This window comes from Tachyglossus aculeatus, chromosome 16 (genome assembly GCF_015852505.1).
Source record: "Tachyglossus aculeatus isolate mTacAcu1 chromosome 16, mTacAcu1.pri, whole genome shotgun sequence".
NCBI classification, from domain to species: domain Eukaryota; kingdom Metazoa; phylum Chordata; class Mammalia; order Monotremata; family Tachyglossidae; genus Tachyglossus; species Tachyglossus aculeatus.
The window spans coordinates 47,210,840-47,231,363 of NC_052081.1; the positions used below are offsets into that span (position 1 = coordinate 47,210,840).

Genomic DNA, 20,524 nt, shown 5'->3' on the forward strand with positions numbered 1-20,524 from the left:
CATATGTACATATGTTTGTATATATTTATTACTCTATTTATTTATTTATTTTACTTGTACATATCTATTCTATTTATTTTATTTTGTTAGTATGTTTGGTTTTGTTCTCCGTCTCCCCCTTTTAGACTGTGAGCCCACTGTTGGGGAGGGACTGTCTCTATATGTTGCCAACTTGGACTTCCCAAGCGCTTAGTACAGTGCTCTGCACACAGGAAGCGCTCAATAAATAGGATTGATCGATTGATGGATTCCCTCAGGCCTCGCCCTCTCCCTTCCCGCCCAAACCGTGGCCCTTCCCGCCCCCTTCCGGCCGTTCTGCGCCTGCGCGAAGCCGCCGCCTGGGGGACAGGAAGTGCGTCACTGAGGGCGGGTCACGTGACCGGGCGGCTCGCGGCGGAAACCGGAAGTGGGGGTGAGGCGCCGCGATGGCGACGGAGGCCAAGCGGCCTGAGGTAATAATAACGGTGGGGGGGTTTGCTAAGCGCTTACTATGTGCCAAGCACTGTTCTAAGCGCTGGGGAGGACACAAGGTGATGAGGTTGTCCCACGGGGGGCTCACAGTCTCCATCCCCATTTTACAGATGAGGGAACTGAGGCCCAGAGAATAATAATAATAATGATGGCATTTGTTAAGCGCTTACTATGTGCCAAGCACTGTTCTAAGCGCTGGGGAGGTTGCAAGGTGATCAGGTTGTCCCACGGGGGGGCTCACAGTCTCCATCCCCATTTTACAGATGAGGTAACTGAGGCCCAGAGAATAATAATAATAACGATGGCATTTGTTAAGCGCTTACTATGTGCAAAGCACTGTTCTAAGCGCTGGGGAGGATACAAGGTGATCAGGTTGTCCCACGGGGGGCTCACAGTCTCCATCCCCATTTTACAGATGAGGGAACTGAGGCCCAGAGAATAATAATAATAATGATGGCATTTGTTAAGCGCTTACTATGTGCCAAGCACTGTTCTAAGCGCTGGGGAGGTTACAAGGTGATCAGGTTGTCCCACGGGGGGGCTCACAGTCTCCATCCCCATTTTACAGATGAGGTAACTGAGGCCCAGAGAATAATAATAATAATGATGGCATTTGTTAAGCGCTTACTATGTGCCAAGCACTGTTCTAAGCACTGGGGAGGTTACAAGGTGATCAGGTTGTCCCACGGGGGGGCTCACAGTCTCCATCCCCATTTTACAGATGAGGTAACTGAGGCCCAGAGAATAATAATAATAATGATGATGGTATTTGTTAAGCGCTTACTATGTGCAAGGCACTGTTCTAAGCGCTGGGGAGGATACAAGGTGATCGGGTTGTCCCACAGGGGGCTCACAGTCTCAATCCCCATTTTACAGATGAGGTAACTGAGGCCCAGAGAATAATAATAATAATGATGGCATTTGTTAAGCGCTTACTATGTGCCAAGCACTGTTCTAAGCGCTGGGGAGGTTACAAGGTGATCAGGTTGTCCCACGGGGGGGCTCACAGTCTCCATCCCCATTTTACAGATGAGGTAACTGAGGCCCAGAGAATAATAATAATAATAATGATGGTATTTGTTAAGCGCTACTATGTGCAAGGCACTGTTCTAAGCGCTGGGGAGGATACAAGGTGATCGGGTTGTCCCACAGGGGGCTCACAGTCTCAATCCCCATTTTACAGATGAGGTAACTGAGGCCCAGAGAATAATAATAATAATGATGGCATTTGTTAAGCGCTTACTATGTGCCAAGCACTGTTCTAAGCGCTGGGGAGGTTACAAGGTGATCAGGTTGTCCCACGGGGGGGCTCACAGTCTCCATCCCCATTTTACAGATGAGGTAACTGAGGCCCAGAGAATAATAATAATAATGATGGCATTTGTTAAGCGCTTACTATGTGCCAAGCACTGTTCTAAGCACTGGGGAGGTTACAAGGTGATCAGGTTGTCCCACGGGGGGGCTCACAGTCTCCATCCCCATTTTACAGATGAGGTAACTGAGGCCCAGAGAATAATAATAATAATAATGATGGTATTTGTTAAGCGCTACTATGTGCAAGGCACTGTTCTAAGCGCTGGGGAGGATACAAGGTGATCGGGTTGTCCCACAGGGGGCTCACAGTCTCAATCCCCATTTTACAGATGAGGTAACTGAGGCCCAGAGAATAATAATAATAATGATGGCATTTGTTAAGCGCTTACTATGTGCAAAGCACTGTTCTAAGCGCTGGGGAGGTTACAAGGTGATCAGGTTGTCCCACGGGGGGCTCACAGTCTCCATCCCCATTTTACAGATGAGGTAACTGAGGCCCAGAGAATAATAATAATAATAATGTTGGTATTTGTTAAGCGCTTACTATGTGCAAAGCACTGTTCTAAGCGCTGGGGAGGATACAAGGTGATCGGGTTGTCCCACGTGGGGCTCACAGGCTTCACCCCCATTTTACAGGTGAGGGAACTGAGGCCCAGAGAAGTGAAGTGACTTGCCTAAAGTCACACAGCTGACAATTGGCAGAGCCGGGATTTGAACCCATGACCTCTGACTCCAAAGCCTGGGTTGTTTCCACTGAGCCACGCAGTAATAATAAGGATGGCATTTGTTAAGCGCTTACTACTACTAATAATAATGATAGCATTTATTAAGTGCTTACTATGTGCAAAGCACTGTTTTAAGCGCTGGAGAGGTTACAAGGTGATCAGGTTGCCCCACGGGGGCTCACAGGCTTCACCCCCATTTTGCAGATGAGGGAACTGAGGCCCAGAGAAGTGAAGTGACTTTCCCAAGGTCACACAGCTGACAAGTGGCGGAGCCGGGATTTGAACCCATGACCTCCGACTCCAAAGCCTGGGCTGTTTCCACTGAGCCACGCAGTAGTAATAAGGATGGCATTTATTAAGCGCTTACTAATAATAATAATGATGGTAGCATTTATTAAGCGCTTACTATGTGCAAAGCACTGTTTTAAGCGCTGGAGAGGTTACAAGGTAATCAGGTTGCCCCACGGGGGGCTCACAGGCTTCACCCCCATTTTGCAGATGAGGGAACTGAGGCCCAGAGAAGTGAAGTGACTTTCCCAAGATCACACAGCTGACAAGTGGTGGAGCCGGGATTTGAACCCATGACCTCTAACTCCAAAGCCTGGGCTGTTTACACTGAGCCACGCAGTAATAATAAGGATGGCATTTGTTAAGCGCTTACTACTACTACTAATAATGGTAGCATTTATTAAGCGCTTACTTGTGCAAAGTACTGTTGTAAGCGCTGGGGAGGCTACAAGGTGATCAGGTTGTCCCATGGGGGGCTCACAGTCTTCATCCCCATTTTACAGATGAGGTAACTGAGGCTTTTAGACTGTGTGCCCACTGTTGGGTAAGGACTGTCTGTACATGTTGCCAACTTGTACTTCCCAAGCGCTTAGTACAGTGCATTGCACACAGCAAGCGCTCAATAAATATGACTGATTGATTGAGGCCCAGAGAAATGAAGTGACTTGCCCAAAGTCACACAGCTGACAAGCGGCGGAGCTGGGATTTGAACCCATAACCTCTGACTCCAAAGCCCGGGCTCTTTCCACTGAGCCACACAGTAATAATAAGGATGGCATTTGTTAAGCGCCTACTATGTACCAAGCACTGTTCTAAGCGCTGTGGGGGGATACAAGGTAGTCAGGTTGCCTCACGTGGGGCTTGCAGAGTGCTTCACATATTCAGTTATTCAATCATATTTATTAATAATAATAATGTGGCATTTGTTAAGCACTTACTATGTGCAAAGCACTGTTCTAAGTGCTGGGGAGGTCACAGGGTGATCAGGTTGTCCCACAGGGGGCTCACAGTCTTCACTCCCATTTTACAGATGAGGCAGCTGAGGCCCAGAGAAGTGAAGTGACTTGCCCAAAGTCACACAGCTGACAAGTGGCGGAGCTGGGGTTTGAACCCGTGACCTCTGACTCCCAAGCCCACGCTCTTTCCACTGAGCCACGCTGCTTCTCAATAAATCAATAAATATGATTGAATAATCATAAATATGATTAAAAATCATAATAAATCGATAAATATGATATGACCTCTGACTCCAAAGCCTGGGTTCTTTCCACTGAGCCACACAGTAATAATAATGATGGCATTTGTTAAGCGCCTACTATGTGCCAAGCACTGTTCTAAGCGCTGTGGGGGGATACGAGGTAGGTTGCCTCATGTGGGGCTTGCAGAGTGCTTCACGTATTCACTTATTCAATCATATTTATTAATAATAATAATGTGGCATTTGTTAAGCACTTACTACGTGCAAAGCACTGTTCTAAGTGCTGGGGAGGTCACAGGGTGATCAGGTTGTCCCACGTGGGGCTCACAGTCTTCACCCCCATTTTACAGATGAGGGAACTGAGGCCCAGAGAAGCGAAGTGACTTGCCCAAAGTCACACAGCTGACAAGTGGCGGAGCTGGGATTTGAACCCAGGACCTCTGACTCCAAAGCCCGTGCTCATTCCACTGAGCCAGTGCTCAATAAATACCATAGATTGATGTCTCCTACTACCAAATCAGGTCGCCTCATTTCCACTGCTGTTTACCCACCCTCACCCCCAGCTACGGCATTCATTCAGTCAGGTCAATCAATCGTATTTATTGAGCGCTTACTGTGTGCAGAGCGCTGTACTAAGCGCCTGGGAGAATACAATACAACAATAAACAGACACAATCCCCACACAATGAGCTTAGAGTCTAGAAAGCTTCGTCTCCCCATCCTTCCCCGCCAACCTGCCCTGTCTCACCTGTGGCCCCAGGTGACTTTGGGCAAGTCATTTAACTTCTCTGTGCCTCAGTTACCTCATCAGTAAAATAGGGATTAAGACTATGAGCCCCCTGTGGGACAACCTGATCACCTTATAACCTTCCCAGTGCTTAGAACAGTGCTTTGCACATAGTAAGAGCTTAATAAATGCCATCATTATTATTATACCCCCCTCCATCGACCAATCAATCGTATTTATTGAGCACTTAGTGCAGAGCACTGTACTGAATGCTTGAGAGAATACAATATAATAGAGTGGGTACGTTCCCAGCCCATAAGGAGCTACAGTCTAGAAGGAGGGGCGTACATTAATATAAATAATTAAGCCCTCTTTTCCCCGGCTCCCTCTCCCTTCTGCGTCATCTTTGCCCTCGGATCTGGGCTCTGGGCTTTTGATATTCGTCCCACCCTCAACCCCACAGCATTTAAGTACCTATGGGGATTAATATTGCCAACTTGTACTTCTCAAGCGCTTCGTACAGTGCTCTGCACATAGTAAGCGCTCAATAAATCCGATTGATTGATTAAGACTGTGAGCCCCTCCGTGAGAGAACCTGATCACCTTGTAAACTCTCCAGCGCTTAGAACAGTGCTTTGCACACAGTAAGCACTTAATAATTGCTATTATTATTATCTATAAAGCAGCATGGTGTAGTGGATAGAGAACAGGCTTGCGAGTCTGAAGGTCATGGGTTCTAATTCTGACTGCCACTTGTCTGCTGGGTGAACTTGGGCAGTTCACCTCTCTGGGTCTCAGTTACCTCGTCTGTACAATGGGGATTGAGACGGTGAGCCCCGCGTAGGACAGAGGCTATGTCCAACGCAATTTGCTTATATCCACCCCAGCCACACTTAGTAAGTGCTTAACAAAAACCAGAATTGTTATAAATTAGTCATTCTCAATTATGTATATATGTTTGTACATATTTATTACTCTATTTATTTTACTTGTACATATCTATTCTATTTATTTTATTTTGTTAGTATGTTTGGTTTTGTTCTCTGTCTCCCCCCTTTAGACTGTGAGCCCACTGTTGGGTAGGGACTATATATGTTGCCCATTTGTACTTCCCAAGCGCTTAGTACAGTGCTCTGCACATAGTAAGCGCTCAATAAATACGATTGATGATGACTGATGATGTATATTAACGTCTGGCTCCTCCTCTAGATTGTCGACTCTGGACATGTTCCCGTGGACCGGGAACATGTCTGCCAACCCTGTTGTACTATGCTCTCCCAAGCGCTTCGTACAGGGCAGTACAGCAGAGTTGGTGGACACACACTCTGCCCACGACGAGCTTACAGTCTAGAGGGATGAGGAGAGGGGGGCGTCTGGCCAACAGCGCTGAGCATCTCCTCTCCCGGCCCCGCTGCAGGTCTCCTCGGACAGCTCCGAGGAGGAGAGGCCTCTCACCGAGGCCGAGGAACTGGCCGCCCAGAAGCGAGAAACCAGGCTGAGGAAGTTCAGAGAGCTGCATATGAAGAGGGTAAATCAGCCCCCTTTCCCTCTTCTCTCCTTTGACTGTCGTTCTGAAAATGTTCCCCCATACAGATGTTCCCCAAAATGTTCCCCTTTTAGACTGTGAGCCCGTTTTGGGTAGGGACCGTCTCTATATGTTGCCAACTTGTACTCCCCAAGCACTTAGTTCAGTGCTCTGCACACAGTAAGCCCTCAATAAATACGACTGAATGAATGAATACAGAATTTTTTTTAATGGTATGAAGTGTATTAATTCCCGGTAAAGCATATCAGTTTTGTAAATGGGATTAAGGTATTACTATATCTTAGGCACTGGGGTAGATACAAGATAATCGGGTTAGACACAGGCCCTGTCCCACGCACAGTCTTAATCCCCATTTTACAGATGAAGGAACCAAGGCACAGAGAATAGTTTTGGTATTTAAGTACTTACTAAGTGCTGAGCATTACTAGGCATTGAGATAGAGTCAAGATGATCAGATCCCACATGGGGCTCCCAGTCTTAAGTAGGAGGGAGAACAGACATTCAGTCCCCATGTTTCAGATGAAGGAAGTGAGGCCCAGAAAATAACAATAATTATGGTATTTGTAAAGCGCTTAGTAGCTGCCAAGCACTGTTGTAAGAACTGGGGTAGATACAGGTAATCAGGTTTTACACAGTCCCTGTCCCACATGGGGCTCACTGTCCTAATTCACATTTTATGGATGAGGAAACTGAGGCACAGAGAAGTGAAGTGGCTTGCCCAAGGTCACACAGCCGACAAGTGGCGGAGCTGGGATTAGAACCCGGGTCCTCTGACTCCCCTGGCTGTACCTACTGCGCCACGCTACTTCTCTGGGTACTTAATAATAAGAGTGGTACTTGTTCATGCTGGGGTAGAAACGGTATAAACAGATAAGACACAGTCCCTAACCCCCATGTGGCTCACAGTCTAAGGGAGGGGAAAACAGGTGCCTGATCTCCTTTTTGACAGATGGGGAAACTGAGGCACAGAGAAGGGAAGTGACCTGCTTGAGGTCACGCAGCAGATGAGGGGCACAGCTCCTTGAGCTTTAATATCCGGGCATCGTCACTCAGTTCGTGTCCTTTACCATCTCTTTTCCCAACTTCACAAAGGCGTTGTTCCTTCTACCCATCTGGATTTTGGGAAAAGATGCAACAAGAGCCCAAAACCGTCTCAGTCGCAGGGAAACAGCCCTACCCTGGACGATGGCAGGTCCTGGGGGAAAGCAACCCACTCCTTTTTGGTCATTTTTGCAGAATGAAGCCCGCAAACTCAATCACCAGGAAGTCGTGGAGGAAGATAAAAGACTGAAGTTACCGGCAAACTGGGAGGCTAAGAAGGCCCGACTGGAATGGGAATTGCAAGTAGAAGAAAAGAAGAAGGTAAATGCGAATAATAATAATAATAATAACTGTGGTATTTGTGCCTTTTCGCCAGGCACTGAATGGAAGAACGGACACATATTTAAGAGAATGCCGAGAACTGGATCTGTGTGGAGGTTTCCTTTTAGATCAATCCTTGCAATAGTTTGTGGGGGTTTTTTTGATGGTGTTTGTTAAGCACTTACTATGTGTTGGGCACTGTATGAATGAATGATTATAATAATAATAATAATGGCATTTGTTAAGCGCTTACTATGTGCATAGCACTGTTCTAAGGGCTGGGGAGGATACAAGGTGATCAGGTTGTCCCACATGGAGCTCACGGTGTTATTCCCCATTTTACAGATGAGGGAACTGAGGCCCAGAGAAGTGAAGTGACTTGCCCAAAGTCACGCAGCTGACAGTTGGCGGAGCCGGGATTTGAACCCGTGACCTCGGCCTCCCAAGCCTGTGCTCTTTCCATTGAGCCACGCTGCTTCTCACTGTAGTAAGCGCTGAGGTAGATACAAGGACTGAAACATACAGTCCCACATGGGACTCCCGTACCATACCAGTCTTAACCCCCATTGTACAGGTGAGGTAACTGAGGCAGAGAGAAATTGAGTGACCCACCCAAGGCCACGCAGCAGAGCAGTGGCGGAGCCAGGATTAGAACCCAGGTCCCCTGATTCCCAGGCCCGTGCTCTTTCCACTAGGCCACACCGCTTCTTTTAGACGGTGAGCCCACTGTTGGGTAGGGACTGTCTCTATATGTTGCCAACTTGTACTTCCCAAGCGCCTAGTACAGTGCTCTGCACACAATAAGCGCTCAATAAATACGATTGATTGATTGATTGATTCTCTTAAGAGCTTCTTTCGCTCTTGCTAGGAAACGAAGAATTTTACTGGAATAAATAAACCAATGCCAGTTCTTGCATTTAACGTTTGTTAGGAGTGTGCAGCTAAAGGAGAAGATTACGAGCGGGTGAAGTTGTTGGAAATCAGTGCAGAAGATGCAGAAAGATGGGAGAGGAAAAAGAAGCGAAAGAACCCAGACCTTGGCTTTTCCGGTGAGCACCAATTCGTTCGTTTACCGTCCGGTAATTGAGTCCCTGCTCGCAAAGCACTGTCCTGAGTTTTTCCGGGCTTTGCTATATATTGAACGTTTCATCCATCAGTAGTCTTCTGTTGAATCCCTCTCCATCCTCCCATCCCTCTCCATCCTCCCATCTTACCTCCTTCCCTTCCCCACAGCACCTGTATCTATGGTTGTACATATTTATTACTCTATTTATTTATTTTACTTGTACATTTCTATCCTATTTATTTTATTTTGTTGGTATGTTTGGTTCTGTTCTCTGTCTCCCCCTTTTAGACTGTGAGCCCACTGTTGGGTAGGGACTGTATATGTTGCCAATTTGTACTTCCCAAGCGCTTAGTACAGTGCTCTGCACATAGTAAGCGCTCAATAAATACGATTGATTGATTGATTGATTGACTGAATACTGTGTGCAGAGCCCTTGGGAGAATACAGCAGGATGCTCCCTGTCCTCAAGAAGCATGTGTCCAGCAGGAGAGGCTGACGTAAAATAATTATAATAAAAGTATTGGTTAAGCGCTTTCCCCGTGCAGGGCTCTGTACTAAGCAGCGTGGCTCAGTGGAAAGAGCCCGGGCTTTGGAGTCAGAGGTCATGGGTTCGAATCCCGGCTCCACCACAAGTCTGCTGTGTGACCTTGGGCAACTCACTTAGCTTCTCTGAGCCTCAGTTACCTCATCTGTAAAAATGGGGACTGTGAGCCCCACGTGGGACAACTTGATCACATTGTATCCCCCCCACCAGCGCTTAGAACAGTGCTTTGCTCATAGTAAGCGCTTAACATATGCCATCATTATTATTATTAGTAAGCGCTGAGATGAATACAAAGAAATCGGGTTGGACACAGTCCCTGACCCGTGTGGGGCTCACAGTCTTAATCCCCGTTTTACAGGTGAGGTAGGTGAGGCACAGAGAATCGACTGGCCCAGGGTCACACAGCAGACGAGTATGGAGAGCTGGAATTAGAACCCAGGACTTCCCAGGCCCGTGCTCTATCCATTAGGCCACACTGTTTCTCTACTAGAGGAACACACCAAAGAACGCCCATATTATTGGGGTGGGGGGGGGGGGCGGAGCGGGTATTTGTTGAGTACCAACTGGAGCACTGCACTGTAATGCACCAAGTGATGTAAATGAGACAGCAGTACCTAATAATCCTCTTGACACGTGTGCCTCCATTTTGTCTTCAAGATTATGCATCTGCCCAGTTACGCCAATACCATAGGCTGACCAAGCAGATCAAACCAGACATGGAAGCCTATGAAAAACTGAGGGAAGAACAGTAAGTAGGGGAGCAAATATTCCGGGAATTATGGGAAGCAGCTAGGCGCTGGGAAAAAAGGCACTGTCGGGAATTAGACGCGGTCCCTATCCCTCGGGGGCTCCTAAACTAGAGAGCTGAATGGCCCCCGCCAACCTCCCGCCAGGATGAGTTGAGTTTGGGTGTCTAAAACTGGAGTGTCTAAAACTCTCCCCCTTCTCCCCATCCCCCCCCCACCTTACCTCCTTCCCCTCCCCACAGCACCTGTATATATGTTTGTACGGATTTATTACTCTATTTTATTTGTACATGTTTATTCCATTTATTTTATTTTGTTAATATGTTTTGTTTTGTTCTCTGTCTCCCCGTTCTAGACCGTGAGCCCACGGTTGGGTAGGGACCGTCTCTATATGTGTCCAACTTGTACTTCCCAAGTGCTATCAGAAAAGACCGCCAATCTATCAATCAATCAATGGTGTTTACCAAGCATTTACTGTGTGCAGAGCACTGGACTAAGCAACTGGGAGAGGAAAATATCACAATATAACAGACACATCCACTATCCACAACGAGCTTACAGTCTAGACTGTGAGCCCACTGTTGGGTAGGGACCGTCTCTATATGTGTCCAACTTGCACTTCCCAAGCGCTTAGTACAGTGCTCTGCACACAGTAAGCACGCAATAAATACGATTGAATGAATGAATGAAATGAGTGAGGGGAGCCTGGAGAGTAGTCTGGCCTAATAATCATAATAATTATAGTATTTGTCAAGTGCTCATTATGTGCCAAGCACTAGGGTGGATACAAGCAAATCGGGTTGGACGTAGTCCCTGTCCTGCATTGGGCTCACAGTCTTAATTCTCATTTTCCAGATGAGGTAACTGAGTCCCAGAGAAGTCCCCTGTCTCCCCCTTTTAGACTGTGAGCCCACTATTGGGTAGGGACTGTCTCTATATGTTGCCAACTTGTACTTCCCAAGCGCTTAGTACAGTGCTCTGCACACAGTAAGCGCTCAATAAATACGATTGATTGATTGAAATGACTTGCCCAGGGCCCCACCGCAGAGAAGTGGTGGAGACCGTCTCTATATGTTGCCGACTTGTAATAAGAATAATAATAATAATGATGGCATTTGTTGAGCGCTTACTATGTGCAGGGCACTGTTCTAAGCGCTGGGGAGGTTACAAGGTGATCGGGTTGTCCCACGGGGGGCTCACAGTCTTTATCCCCGTTTTACAGATGAGGTCACTGAGGTGCAGGGAAGTTAAGTGACTTGCCCGAAGTCACACAGCTGACAACTGGCGGAGCTGGGATTTGAACCCATAACCTCTGACTCCAGAGCCCATGCTCTTTTCCACTGAGCAACTTGTACTTCCCAAGCGCTTAGTCCAGTGCTCTGCACACAGTGAGCACTCAATAAATACGATTGAATGCATGAATGCCCACAGTAATCCCTCTAGACTGGGAGCCCGTTGTTGGGTAGGGACCATCTCTATATGTTGCCGACTTGTACTTCCCAAGTGCTTAGTACAGTGCTCTGCACACAGTAAGCGCTCAATAAATACAATTGAATGAATGAACGAATAATGATCACTCGTCATATTGAGTGTTTACTGTGTGCAGAGCACTCTAATAATAATAATAATAATAATGGCATTATTAAGTGCTTACTATGTGCAAAGCACTGTTCTAAGCACTAAGCGCTTGGGAGAAGTCAATATGACAATAAACAGCCACAGTCCTTGCCCACAACAAGCTCACAACAGTCCAGGGGGCTCAGACTGATTTAGCAATAATAATAATAACGGTATTTGTTAAGCGCTTACTATGTGCCAAGCACTGTTCTGAGCGCTGGGGTAGAGACAAGGTAATCAGGTTGTCCCACGTGGACCTCACAGTCTTAATGGGAAGCATTAATGGGAAGCAGCGTGGCTCAGTGGAAAGAGCACGGGCTTTGGAGTCAGCGGTCATGGGTTCGAATCCCGACTCCGCCACATGTCTGCTGTGTGATCTTGGGCAAGTCACTTAACTTCTCTGGGCCTCAGTTGCCTCATCTGTAAAATGGGGATTAAGACTGTGAGCCCCACGTGGGACTCCCTGATTACCCTGTATCCTCCCCAGCGCTTAGAACAGTGCTTTGCACATAGTAAGCGCTTAACAAATGCTATTATTATTATTTATTATTATTAATGCCCATTTTACAGTTGAGGTAGCTGAGGCACAGAGAAGTTAAGTGACTAGCCCAAAGTCACACAGCTGGTATGTGACGAAGGCGGGATTAGAACCCACGACCTCTGACTCCCGAGCCCGGGCTCTTTCCACTGAGCCACGCTGCATCTCGGAGCAAAAACTGCATCACTGCAAATCACATCCATCCCTCTAGACCAGAAGCTCTTTGTGGGCCGGGATCGTGTCTACCAACTCTGTTGTACTGACTTCTCCTGAGCGCTGTGGACAGTGCTTTGCGCACAATAAGCGCTCAGTAAATACCATTGATTGATGCCCCCCATTGAGTGTTCTGGAATCAGTCGTATTTATTGAGCGCTTACTGTGTGCAGAGCACTGTACTAAGCGCTTGGGAAGTACAAGGTGGCAACATATAGAGACGGTCCCTACCCAACAGTGGGCTCACAGTCTAGAAGGAATCAATCAATCAATCAATCAATCGTATTTATTGAGCGCTTACTATGTGCAGAGCACTGTACTAAGCGCTTGGGAAGTACAAATTGGCATCACATAGAGACAGTCCCTACCCAACAGTGGGCTCACAGTCTAGAAGGGGGAGACAGAGAACAGAACCAAACATACCAACAAAATAAAATAAGTAGGATAGAAATGTACAAGTAAAATAAATAAATAAATAAATGTGGCTGGTTTTTGCTAACTGCCTTGTTCTCTCATCCAGCGGCGAAGATTTCTATCCAACATCCAACAGTCTCCTTCATGGAACCCACGTGCCGTCTAAGGAGGGAATTGATAGAATGGTTTCAGACCTGGAAAAACAGTAAGTAGTTGACCCTGGAGGCAGGAATTTTAGCAGTTTCCCCCATGCCATCTCGGAAGCAGAGGTAAAATTTCGGCCTAAAGTTATTGAGGCTCTTTCAGGGTGGCAAAGAAGGGGAATCGCTGGAATAATGTTGCTTTAATTGAACAAACCAAATGGAACCTAAAGCAGGTTTCCAGTTTTGAATGGTTGTGCAAATTTTCAGTTATTCAAGACATTCAGTAAGCGCTCAGTAAATACAATTGATTGATTGATTGATTCATTCACTCCTTGTCGTATTTGTTGAGTGTTTACTGTGTGCAGAGCACTGTCCTAAGGGCTTGGGAGGTACAATTCAACAACAGAGACGATCCCCACTGAACAACTGGCTCACAGTCTAGAAGCGGGGAAAGGCAGGCAAATGCTCAGTTCATTCAATCATATTTATTGAGCGCTTACTGTGTGCAGAGCACTGTACTAAGCGCTTGGGAAGTACAAGTTGGCAACTTATAGAGACGGTCCCTACCCAACAGTGGGCAGTTTTATTCAGTTAGGCAAAATAGTCTTACTTCAAGTCTTTCAGATAACCAGGTTATTTTTTTAGGAGCGAAAAGTCTTTAAGGAAACTGTACAATAGGTAATAATAACGATCATGATGGTATTAAGTGCTTACTATGTGCCAGGCACTGCACTGAGCGCTGAGGTGGTACAAGCAAATCGGGTTGGACACAGTCCTTGTCTCATGTGGGGCTCACAGTCTTAATCCCCATTTTACAGGTGAGGTAACTGAGGCACAGAGAAGTGGCTTGCCCAAGGCCACACAACAGACAAGTGGTGGAGCCAGGATTAGAATCCATGACCCTATGACTCCCAAGCCCGGGCTGTAGCCACTAAGCTATGAATCGATTTTGAAGCCATCATTGAGAAGCAGCGTGGCTCAGTGACAAGAGCACGGGCTTTGGAGTCAGAGGTCATGGGTTCGAATCCCGACTCCGCCACATGTCTGCTGCGTGACCTCGGGCAAGTCACTTAAGTTCTCAGAGCCTCAGTTCCCGTATCTGTAAAATGGGGTTGAAGACTGTGAGCCTCACGTGGGACACCTTGATCACCTTGTATCCCCCCCAGTGCTTAGAACAGTGCCTTGCACGTAGTAAGCGCTTAACAAATACCATCATCATCATCATCATTATTGTGTTTGTAAATTTGAAGTTAGGTGCTGGGGAAAAGTTCAGCCGATTTGAAGGGAGGAAAATTTCCTGAATTGTTTCCAAATGTCTTCAGATCTGTAACAGTTCTAATTCAGAGCCAACACATGAAGTAGGAAGAAGCTTGCTTATATGTTCTCACGTATCTGTGCTCCTCAAATCCATAGCAAAGCTTGTGCACCTGTCCTTTCGTGATGGGCAGTTGTCCTCAATAGGACCAGTGGAGCTGTGTGAACTTTATTTTATTTCATCAGCTCCCAGTTATTGGAAATACCCAGGTTTTAAAAAACAAAACAAACGTGACTTGTTTCTCTTGCAGAATCGAAAAGCGTGAGAAGTATAGCCGGAGGCGTCCGTACAATGACGATTCCGATATTGATTACATTAACGAAAGAAATGCCAAATTCAATAAGAAAGCAGAAAGGTTCTACGGAAAATACACAGCTGAAATCAAACAGAATTTGGAAAGAGGAACGGCTGTTTAGAGTCTGCCACGGCAACGGTACGGAGAGTCTGGCCGGAGCTGAACGGAGAAGACGGGATCCCATTCCGCTGGTCAGAAACTGAACAGGGAAAGCAAAATTACATCCTGCTGGTCAGAGGACTTTATTTGTTCCCCGGCAAACGTACATTTGTTTTGGAAGAAATAAAGCTTAATAAAACTTAATAAATTTTCAATATTTTCAATTGTCAATAAAACTTAGCAGTGACAGGGGAATATGTACATAGTCCTAGATTTTAATGTGCGCTTAAAATAACTATCCCAATAAAAAAATGGGTTTGAATCTTTACGACTGTTCTTTTAAAACACAGCTAATTTTCTACTTACGCCAAGGCCATATTAAAGTGCCATTGAGAGGCTCCTCATTCTTATTTGAGTCAATAACTGATGTGGTTGCTTGTACACACTACTAAGCGCTTGGGAGGGTATACTATTAACAATGTAACAACCATATAACAAGCACATGACAACACCGATGTGCTTTGTGGGCAGGGAATATGCCTACCAACTGTTACTGTCCTCTTCCAGGCGCTTAGTACAGTGCTCTGACACAGTAAGAGCTCAGTAAATATGATTGAGTGTCTTGTAAGTGCCAGTTAAAGAGTAACTTTTGCTTCCATTACCCTCCAGTCCATACATATTTCAGAGCCAACAGATGCTGGGAAGAATTTTTCCCTGGCTTTTCATCTCCTCTTCTGTTAATCTTACTGAATGGTAGATAATGAGGAAAAGAATTACTTCTTATTTTAAGTCAGACTTAACTGTAAGAATTCACTGCTACAGAAAACTAAGCAGGTATTAGATCTACCAGTTGGGAGAATCAGGGCTGTGAAACTTTGATTTTCAGTGCCCAAGGAACACACTGTTGAAGGATTTTGAATTCCATTGTTTACTCACACCTTGGTGGTTTGCTTTTGTTCCTTATCTAGGCACTGTAGTTGACACAGTTCAGACAATCCCATTATCTGAAATGTGTGATTGCTTTCACCTCCTTCCTTAATTCTTCACAAGGAATTGCTAATGAGGTGTGAAAGTAGTCTAGGAATTTAAATACCTTCCATGACACTTTTTTTTACTTCTATATGGCTTTTTTTACTTTTACAGCCTAGTGGTAAATTGGCCGTGTGCCCAAATTTTAGCATGTAGATGTCTACCATCCCAACAAGTTTCAGTGTGTGAAAGGATTCAAGCTATACTTTCATTTTTCTCCACTGACTCATAGGTGTAGCCCATGGGCCAGTTACCAATAGATTTTTCTTCCTCAGTGCTTGAAGACCCCATTCATGATTTCTGTACAACAAAAATAAAGCAGATAAACTCTACTATGGGCCAGAGGACAGAATTTGAGAGCCTAATTTGTGGCAAATAAATGCCATTGTTTCACATGGTTTCACTATGAATGCAAAGCCAAAAAAATTCATTTTTTAACCCTTAGCACATTAGTACGGTTTTGAAAAGAGTTCACTAAATATTGAGATAGCTCATCTTTTCCCCCAACAAAGACCCTCCTTTTCCATTTTTCAATTGTTTATTTCAGTCTGACATTTTAAGGAATCAGCCTCACCTAGTGGAAAATCTCTTGCTCCGTCCCTTCTCCCCTCCTTAACTTCCATCTTCAACTGCTCACTCTCCACTAGTTCCTTCCCCTCTGCCATCAAACATGCCCATGTCTCTCCCATCCTAAAAAAACCCTCTCGAGTCATCTACACGCACTGCCTTGAATTCCTCAACACCAACTCCCTCCTCGACCCCCTCCAGTCTGGCTTCCGTCCCCTACATTCCACGGAAACTAACCTCTCAAAGGTCACCAATGGCCTCCTGCTTGCCAAATCCAACGGCTCATACTCTGTCCTAATCCTCCTCGACCTCTCAGCTGCCTTCGACACTGTGGACCACCCCCTTCTCCTCAACACGCTATCCGACCTTGGCTTCACAGACTCTGTCCTCTCCTGGTTCCCCTCTTATCTCTCCAGTCATTCATTCTCAGTCTCTTTTGCGGGCTCCTCCTCCCCCTCCCATCCCCTTACTGTGGGGGTTCCCCAAGGTTCAGTTCTCGGTCCCCTTCTGTTCTCCATCTACACTCACTCCCTTGGTGACCTCATTCACTCCCACGGCTTCAACTATCACCTCTATGCTGATGACACCCAAATCTACATCTCTGCCCCTGGTCTCTCCCCCTCCCTCCAGGCTCGCATCTCCTCCTGCCTTCAGGACATCTCCATCTGGATGTCTGCCCGCCACCTCAAACTCAACATGTCTCAACAACTGAACTCCTTGTCTTCCCTCCCAAACCCTGCCCTCTCCCTGACTTTCCCATCACTGTGGACGGCACTACCATCCTTCCTGTCTCACAAGCCCTCAACCTTGGTGTTATCCTCGACTCCGCTCTCTCGTTCACCCCTCACATCCAAGCCGTCACCAAAACCTGCCGGTCTCAGCTCCGCAACATCGCCAAGATCCGCCCTTTCCTCTCCATCCAAACCGCTACCCTGCTCGTTCAAGCTCTCATCCTATCCCATCTGTACTACTGCATCAGCCTCCTCTCTGATCCTCGTGTCTCTCCCCACTTCAATCCATACTTCACACCGCTGCCCGGATTGCCTTTGTCCAGAAAAGCTCTAGGCATATCACTCCCCTCCTCAAAATTCTCCAGTGGCTACCAATCAATCTGCGCATCAGGCAGAAACTCCTCACCCTGGGCTTCAAGGCTGTCTATCCCCTCATCCCCTCCTACCTCACCTCCCTTCTCTCCTTCTCCAGCCCACCCCGCACCCTCCGCTCCTCTGCTGCTAATCTCCTCACCGGGCCTTGTTCTCGCCTGTCCCTCCGTCAACCCCCGGCCCACATCATCCCCTGGCCTGGAATGCCCTCCCTCTGCCCATCCGCCAAGCTAGCTCTCTTCCTCCCTTCAAGGCCCTACTGAGAGCTCACCTCCTCCAGGAGGCCTTCCCACACTGAGCCCCCTCCTTCCTCTCCATCCCCCCCCCGCCTTACCTCCTTCCCTTCCCCACAGCACCTGTATATATGTAGATATGTACATATTTATTACTCTATTTACTGATTTTACTTGTACATATCTATTCTATTTATTTTATTTTGTTAATATGTTTGGCTTTGTTCTCTGTCTCCCCGTTCTAGATTGTGAGCCCACTGTTGGGTAGGGACCGTCTCTATATGTTGCCAACTTGTACTTCCCAAGTGCTTAGTACAGTGCTCTGCACACAGTAAGCGCTCAATAAATATGATTGATTGCCTCAGTTCCCTCATCTGTCAAATGGGGATGAAGACCGTGAGCCCCCCATGGGACAACCTGATCACCTTGTATCTCCCCCAGAGCTTAGAACAGTGATTTGCACAGAGTAAGCACTTAACAAATGCCATCATTATTATTATTATCAGCTGTGTGACTTTGGGCAAGTCACTTCACTTCTCTGGGCCTCAGTTCCCTCACCTGTCAAATGGGGATGAAGACCGTGAGCCCCCCGTGGGACAACCTGATCACCTTGTATCTCCCCCAGAGCTTAGAACAGTGCTTTGCACAGAGTAAGCGCTTAACAAATGCCATCATTATTATTATTATCAGCTGTGTGACTTTGGGCAAGTCACTTCACTTCTCTGGGCCTCAGTTCCCTCATCTGTCAAATGGGGATGAAGACTGTGAGCCCCCCGTGGGACAACCTGATCACCTTGTATCCACCTCAGTGCTTAGAACAGTGCTTTGCACAGAGTAAGCGCTTAATAAATGCCATTACTATTATTATCAGCTGTGTGGCTTTGGGCAAGTCACTTCACTTCCCTGGGCCTCAGTTCCCTCATCTGTCAAATGGGGATGAAGACTGTGAGCCCCCCGTGGGACCACCTGATCACCTTGTATCTCCCCCAGAGCTTAGAACAGTGCTTTGCACAGAGTAAGCGCTTAATAAATGCCATTACTATTATTATCAGCTGTGTGACTTTGGGCAAGTCACTTCCCTGGGCCTCAGTGCCCTCATCTGTCAAATGGGGATGAAGACTGTGAGCCCCCCATGGGACAACCTGATCACCTTGTATCCACCTCAGCGCTTAGAACAGTGCTTTGCACAGAGTAAGCGCTTAATAAATGTCATCATTATTATTATTATCAGCTGCGTGGCTTTGGGCAAGTCACTTCCCTGGGCCTCAGTGCCCTCATCTGTCAAATGGGGATGAAGCCCCCCGTGGGTCCACCTGATCACCTTGTATCTTCCCCAGCGCTTGGCACATAGTAAGCGCTTCACAAATGCCATCCTGATTATTATTCTCATTACTATTCCCGCCCCCTCACTCATTAAGAGAGTGAGCGCTTAGTACAGTGCTCTGCATACAGTAAGCGCTCAATAAATACGATTGATTGATTGATTGATTGATTGATTGATTAAGAGACAGGCCCCGGGAAGGCGTGCCCTTTCCCGAAGGGCGGGGCGCGCTCCCCTCTGCGCATGTGCGGCGAGCGCGCTCCCCTCTGCGCATGTGCGGTGAGCGCGCTCCTCCCTGCGCATGCGCGGCGAGCGCGCTCCGCGGCCCTGCCCCTACCAGGGAGCGTTGCGCATGCGTGGTGAGCGGAGGGCCTCGCGCCTCTCCATCCGGGTACCTCACGCCTCGCGGCCTTCTTCTTCTCAGGGCGGCGCGGGCCGAAGGTCAGTAGCGGGGGTCGCCCAGGAGCCCCCCACCTTCGACCTATTTGTCCCTATCTACTCTATTTATTTAATTTTGTTAATATGTTTGGTTTTTGTTCTCTGTCTCCCCCTTTTAGACTGTGAGCCCACTGTTGGGTAGGGACTGTCTCTATATATTGCCAACTTGTACTTCCCAAGCGCTTAGTACAGTGCTCTGCACATAGTAAGCGCTCAAGAAATACGACTGATGATGACCTGAGGGGGGAAATTATTTATCATATTTCTCTTATTATTATTTCCATTATGATTTCTGCTTCCAGAGAAGCAGGGTGGCCCAGTGGAAAGAGCCCGGGCTTTGGGGTCAGAGGTCATGGGTTCAAGCCCCGCCTCCGACCATTGTCAGCTGGGTGACTTTGGACAAGTCACTTTCATTCATTCATTCAGTCGTATATAATAATAATAATGGCATTTATTAAGCGCTTACTAAGTGCAAAGCACTGTTCTAAGCGCTGGGGAGGTTACAAGGTGATCAGGTTGTCCCAAGGGGGGCTCACAGTTTCAGTCCCCATTTTACAGATGAGGGAACTGAGGCCCAGAGAAGTTAAGTGACTTGTATATAGTGAGCGCTTACTGTGTGCAGAGCACTGGACTAATCAATCAATCAATCAATCGTATTTATTGAGCGCTTACTATGTGCAGAGCACTGTACTAAGCGCTTGGGAAGTACAAATTAGCATCACATAGAGACAGTCCCTACCCAACAGTGGGCTCACAGTCTAAAAGGGAAGCGCTTGGGAAGCGCTTGGGAAGTACAAGTTGGCAACATATAGGGACGGTCCCTACCCACTTCACTTCTCTGGGCCTCAGTTCCCTCATCTGTAAAATGGGGATTAATAATGATGGCATTTATTAAGCGCTTACTATGTGCAAAGCACTGTTCTAAGCGCCGGGGAGGTTACAGGGTGTTCACGTTGCCCCGCGGGGGGCTCACGGGCTTCATCCCCATTTTACAGATGAGGGAACTGAGGCCCAGAGAAGTGAAGTGACTTGCCCAAAGTCACACTGCTGACAATGGCAGAGCCGGGATTTGAACCCGTGACGTCTGACTCCAAAGACTGTGAGCCCCCTGTGGGACAACCTGATCACCTTGTAACCTCCCCAGCGCTCAGAACAGTGCTTTACACATAGTAAGCACTTAATAAATGCCATCATTATCATTATTATTATTAT

At 47.0% G+C, this 20,524-nt stretch overlaps 1 protein-coding gene across 2 annotated transcripts; it reads left to right on the forward strand.

Annotated features, from left to right (window-relative positions):
* The first annotated feature begins 401 nt into the window (after positions 1–401).
* Positions 402–14,943, forward strand: SYF2 (SYF2 pre-mRNA splicing factor). 2 transcript variants are annotated; one of them, XR_005454393.1, is made up of 8 exons: positions 402–452; positions 6,141–6,251; positions 7,506–7,631; positions 8,563–8,680; positions 9,899–9,989; positions 12,876–12,974; positions 14,478–14,815; positions 14,847–14,943. XR_005454393.1 is itself a non-coding variant. In XM_038758073.1 (7 exons), exons 1-7 carry the CDS (start codon positions 426–428, stop codon positions 14,641–14,643), a joined length of 738 nt encoding a protein of 245 aa, XP_038614001.1. In that variant the 5' UTR covers positions 402–425; the 3' UTR covers positions 14,644–14,836. The 2 variants fall into 2 exon arrangements, 1 of the variants encoding a protein (XP_038614001.1); XM_038758073.1 differs by lacking the exon at positions 14,847–14,943 and having other exon boundaries at positions 14,478–14,836.
* Positions 14,944–20,524: the final 5,581 nt, after the last annotated feature.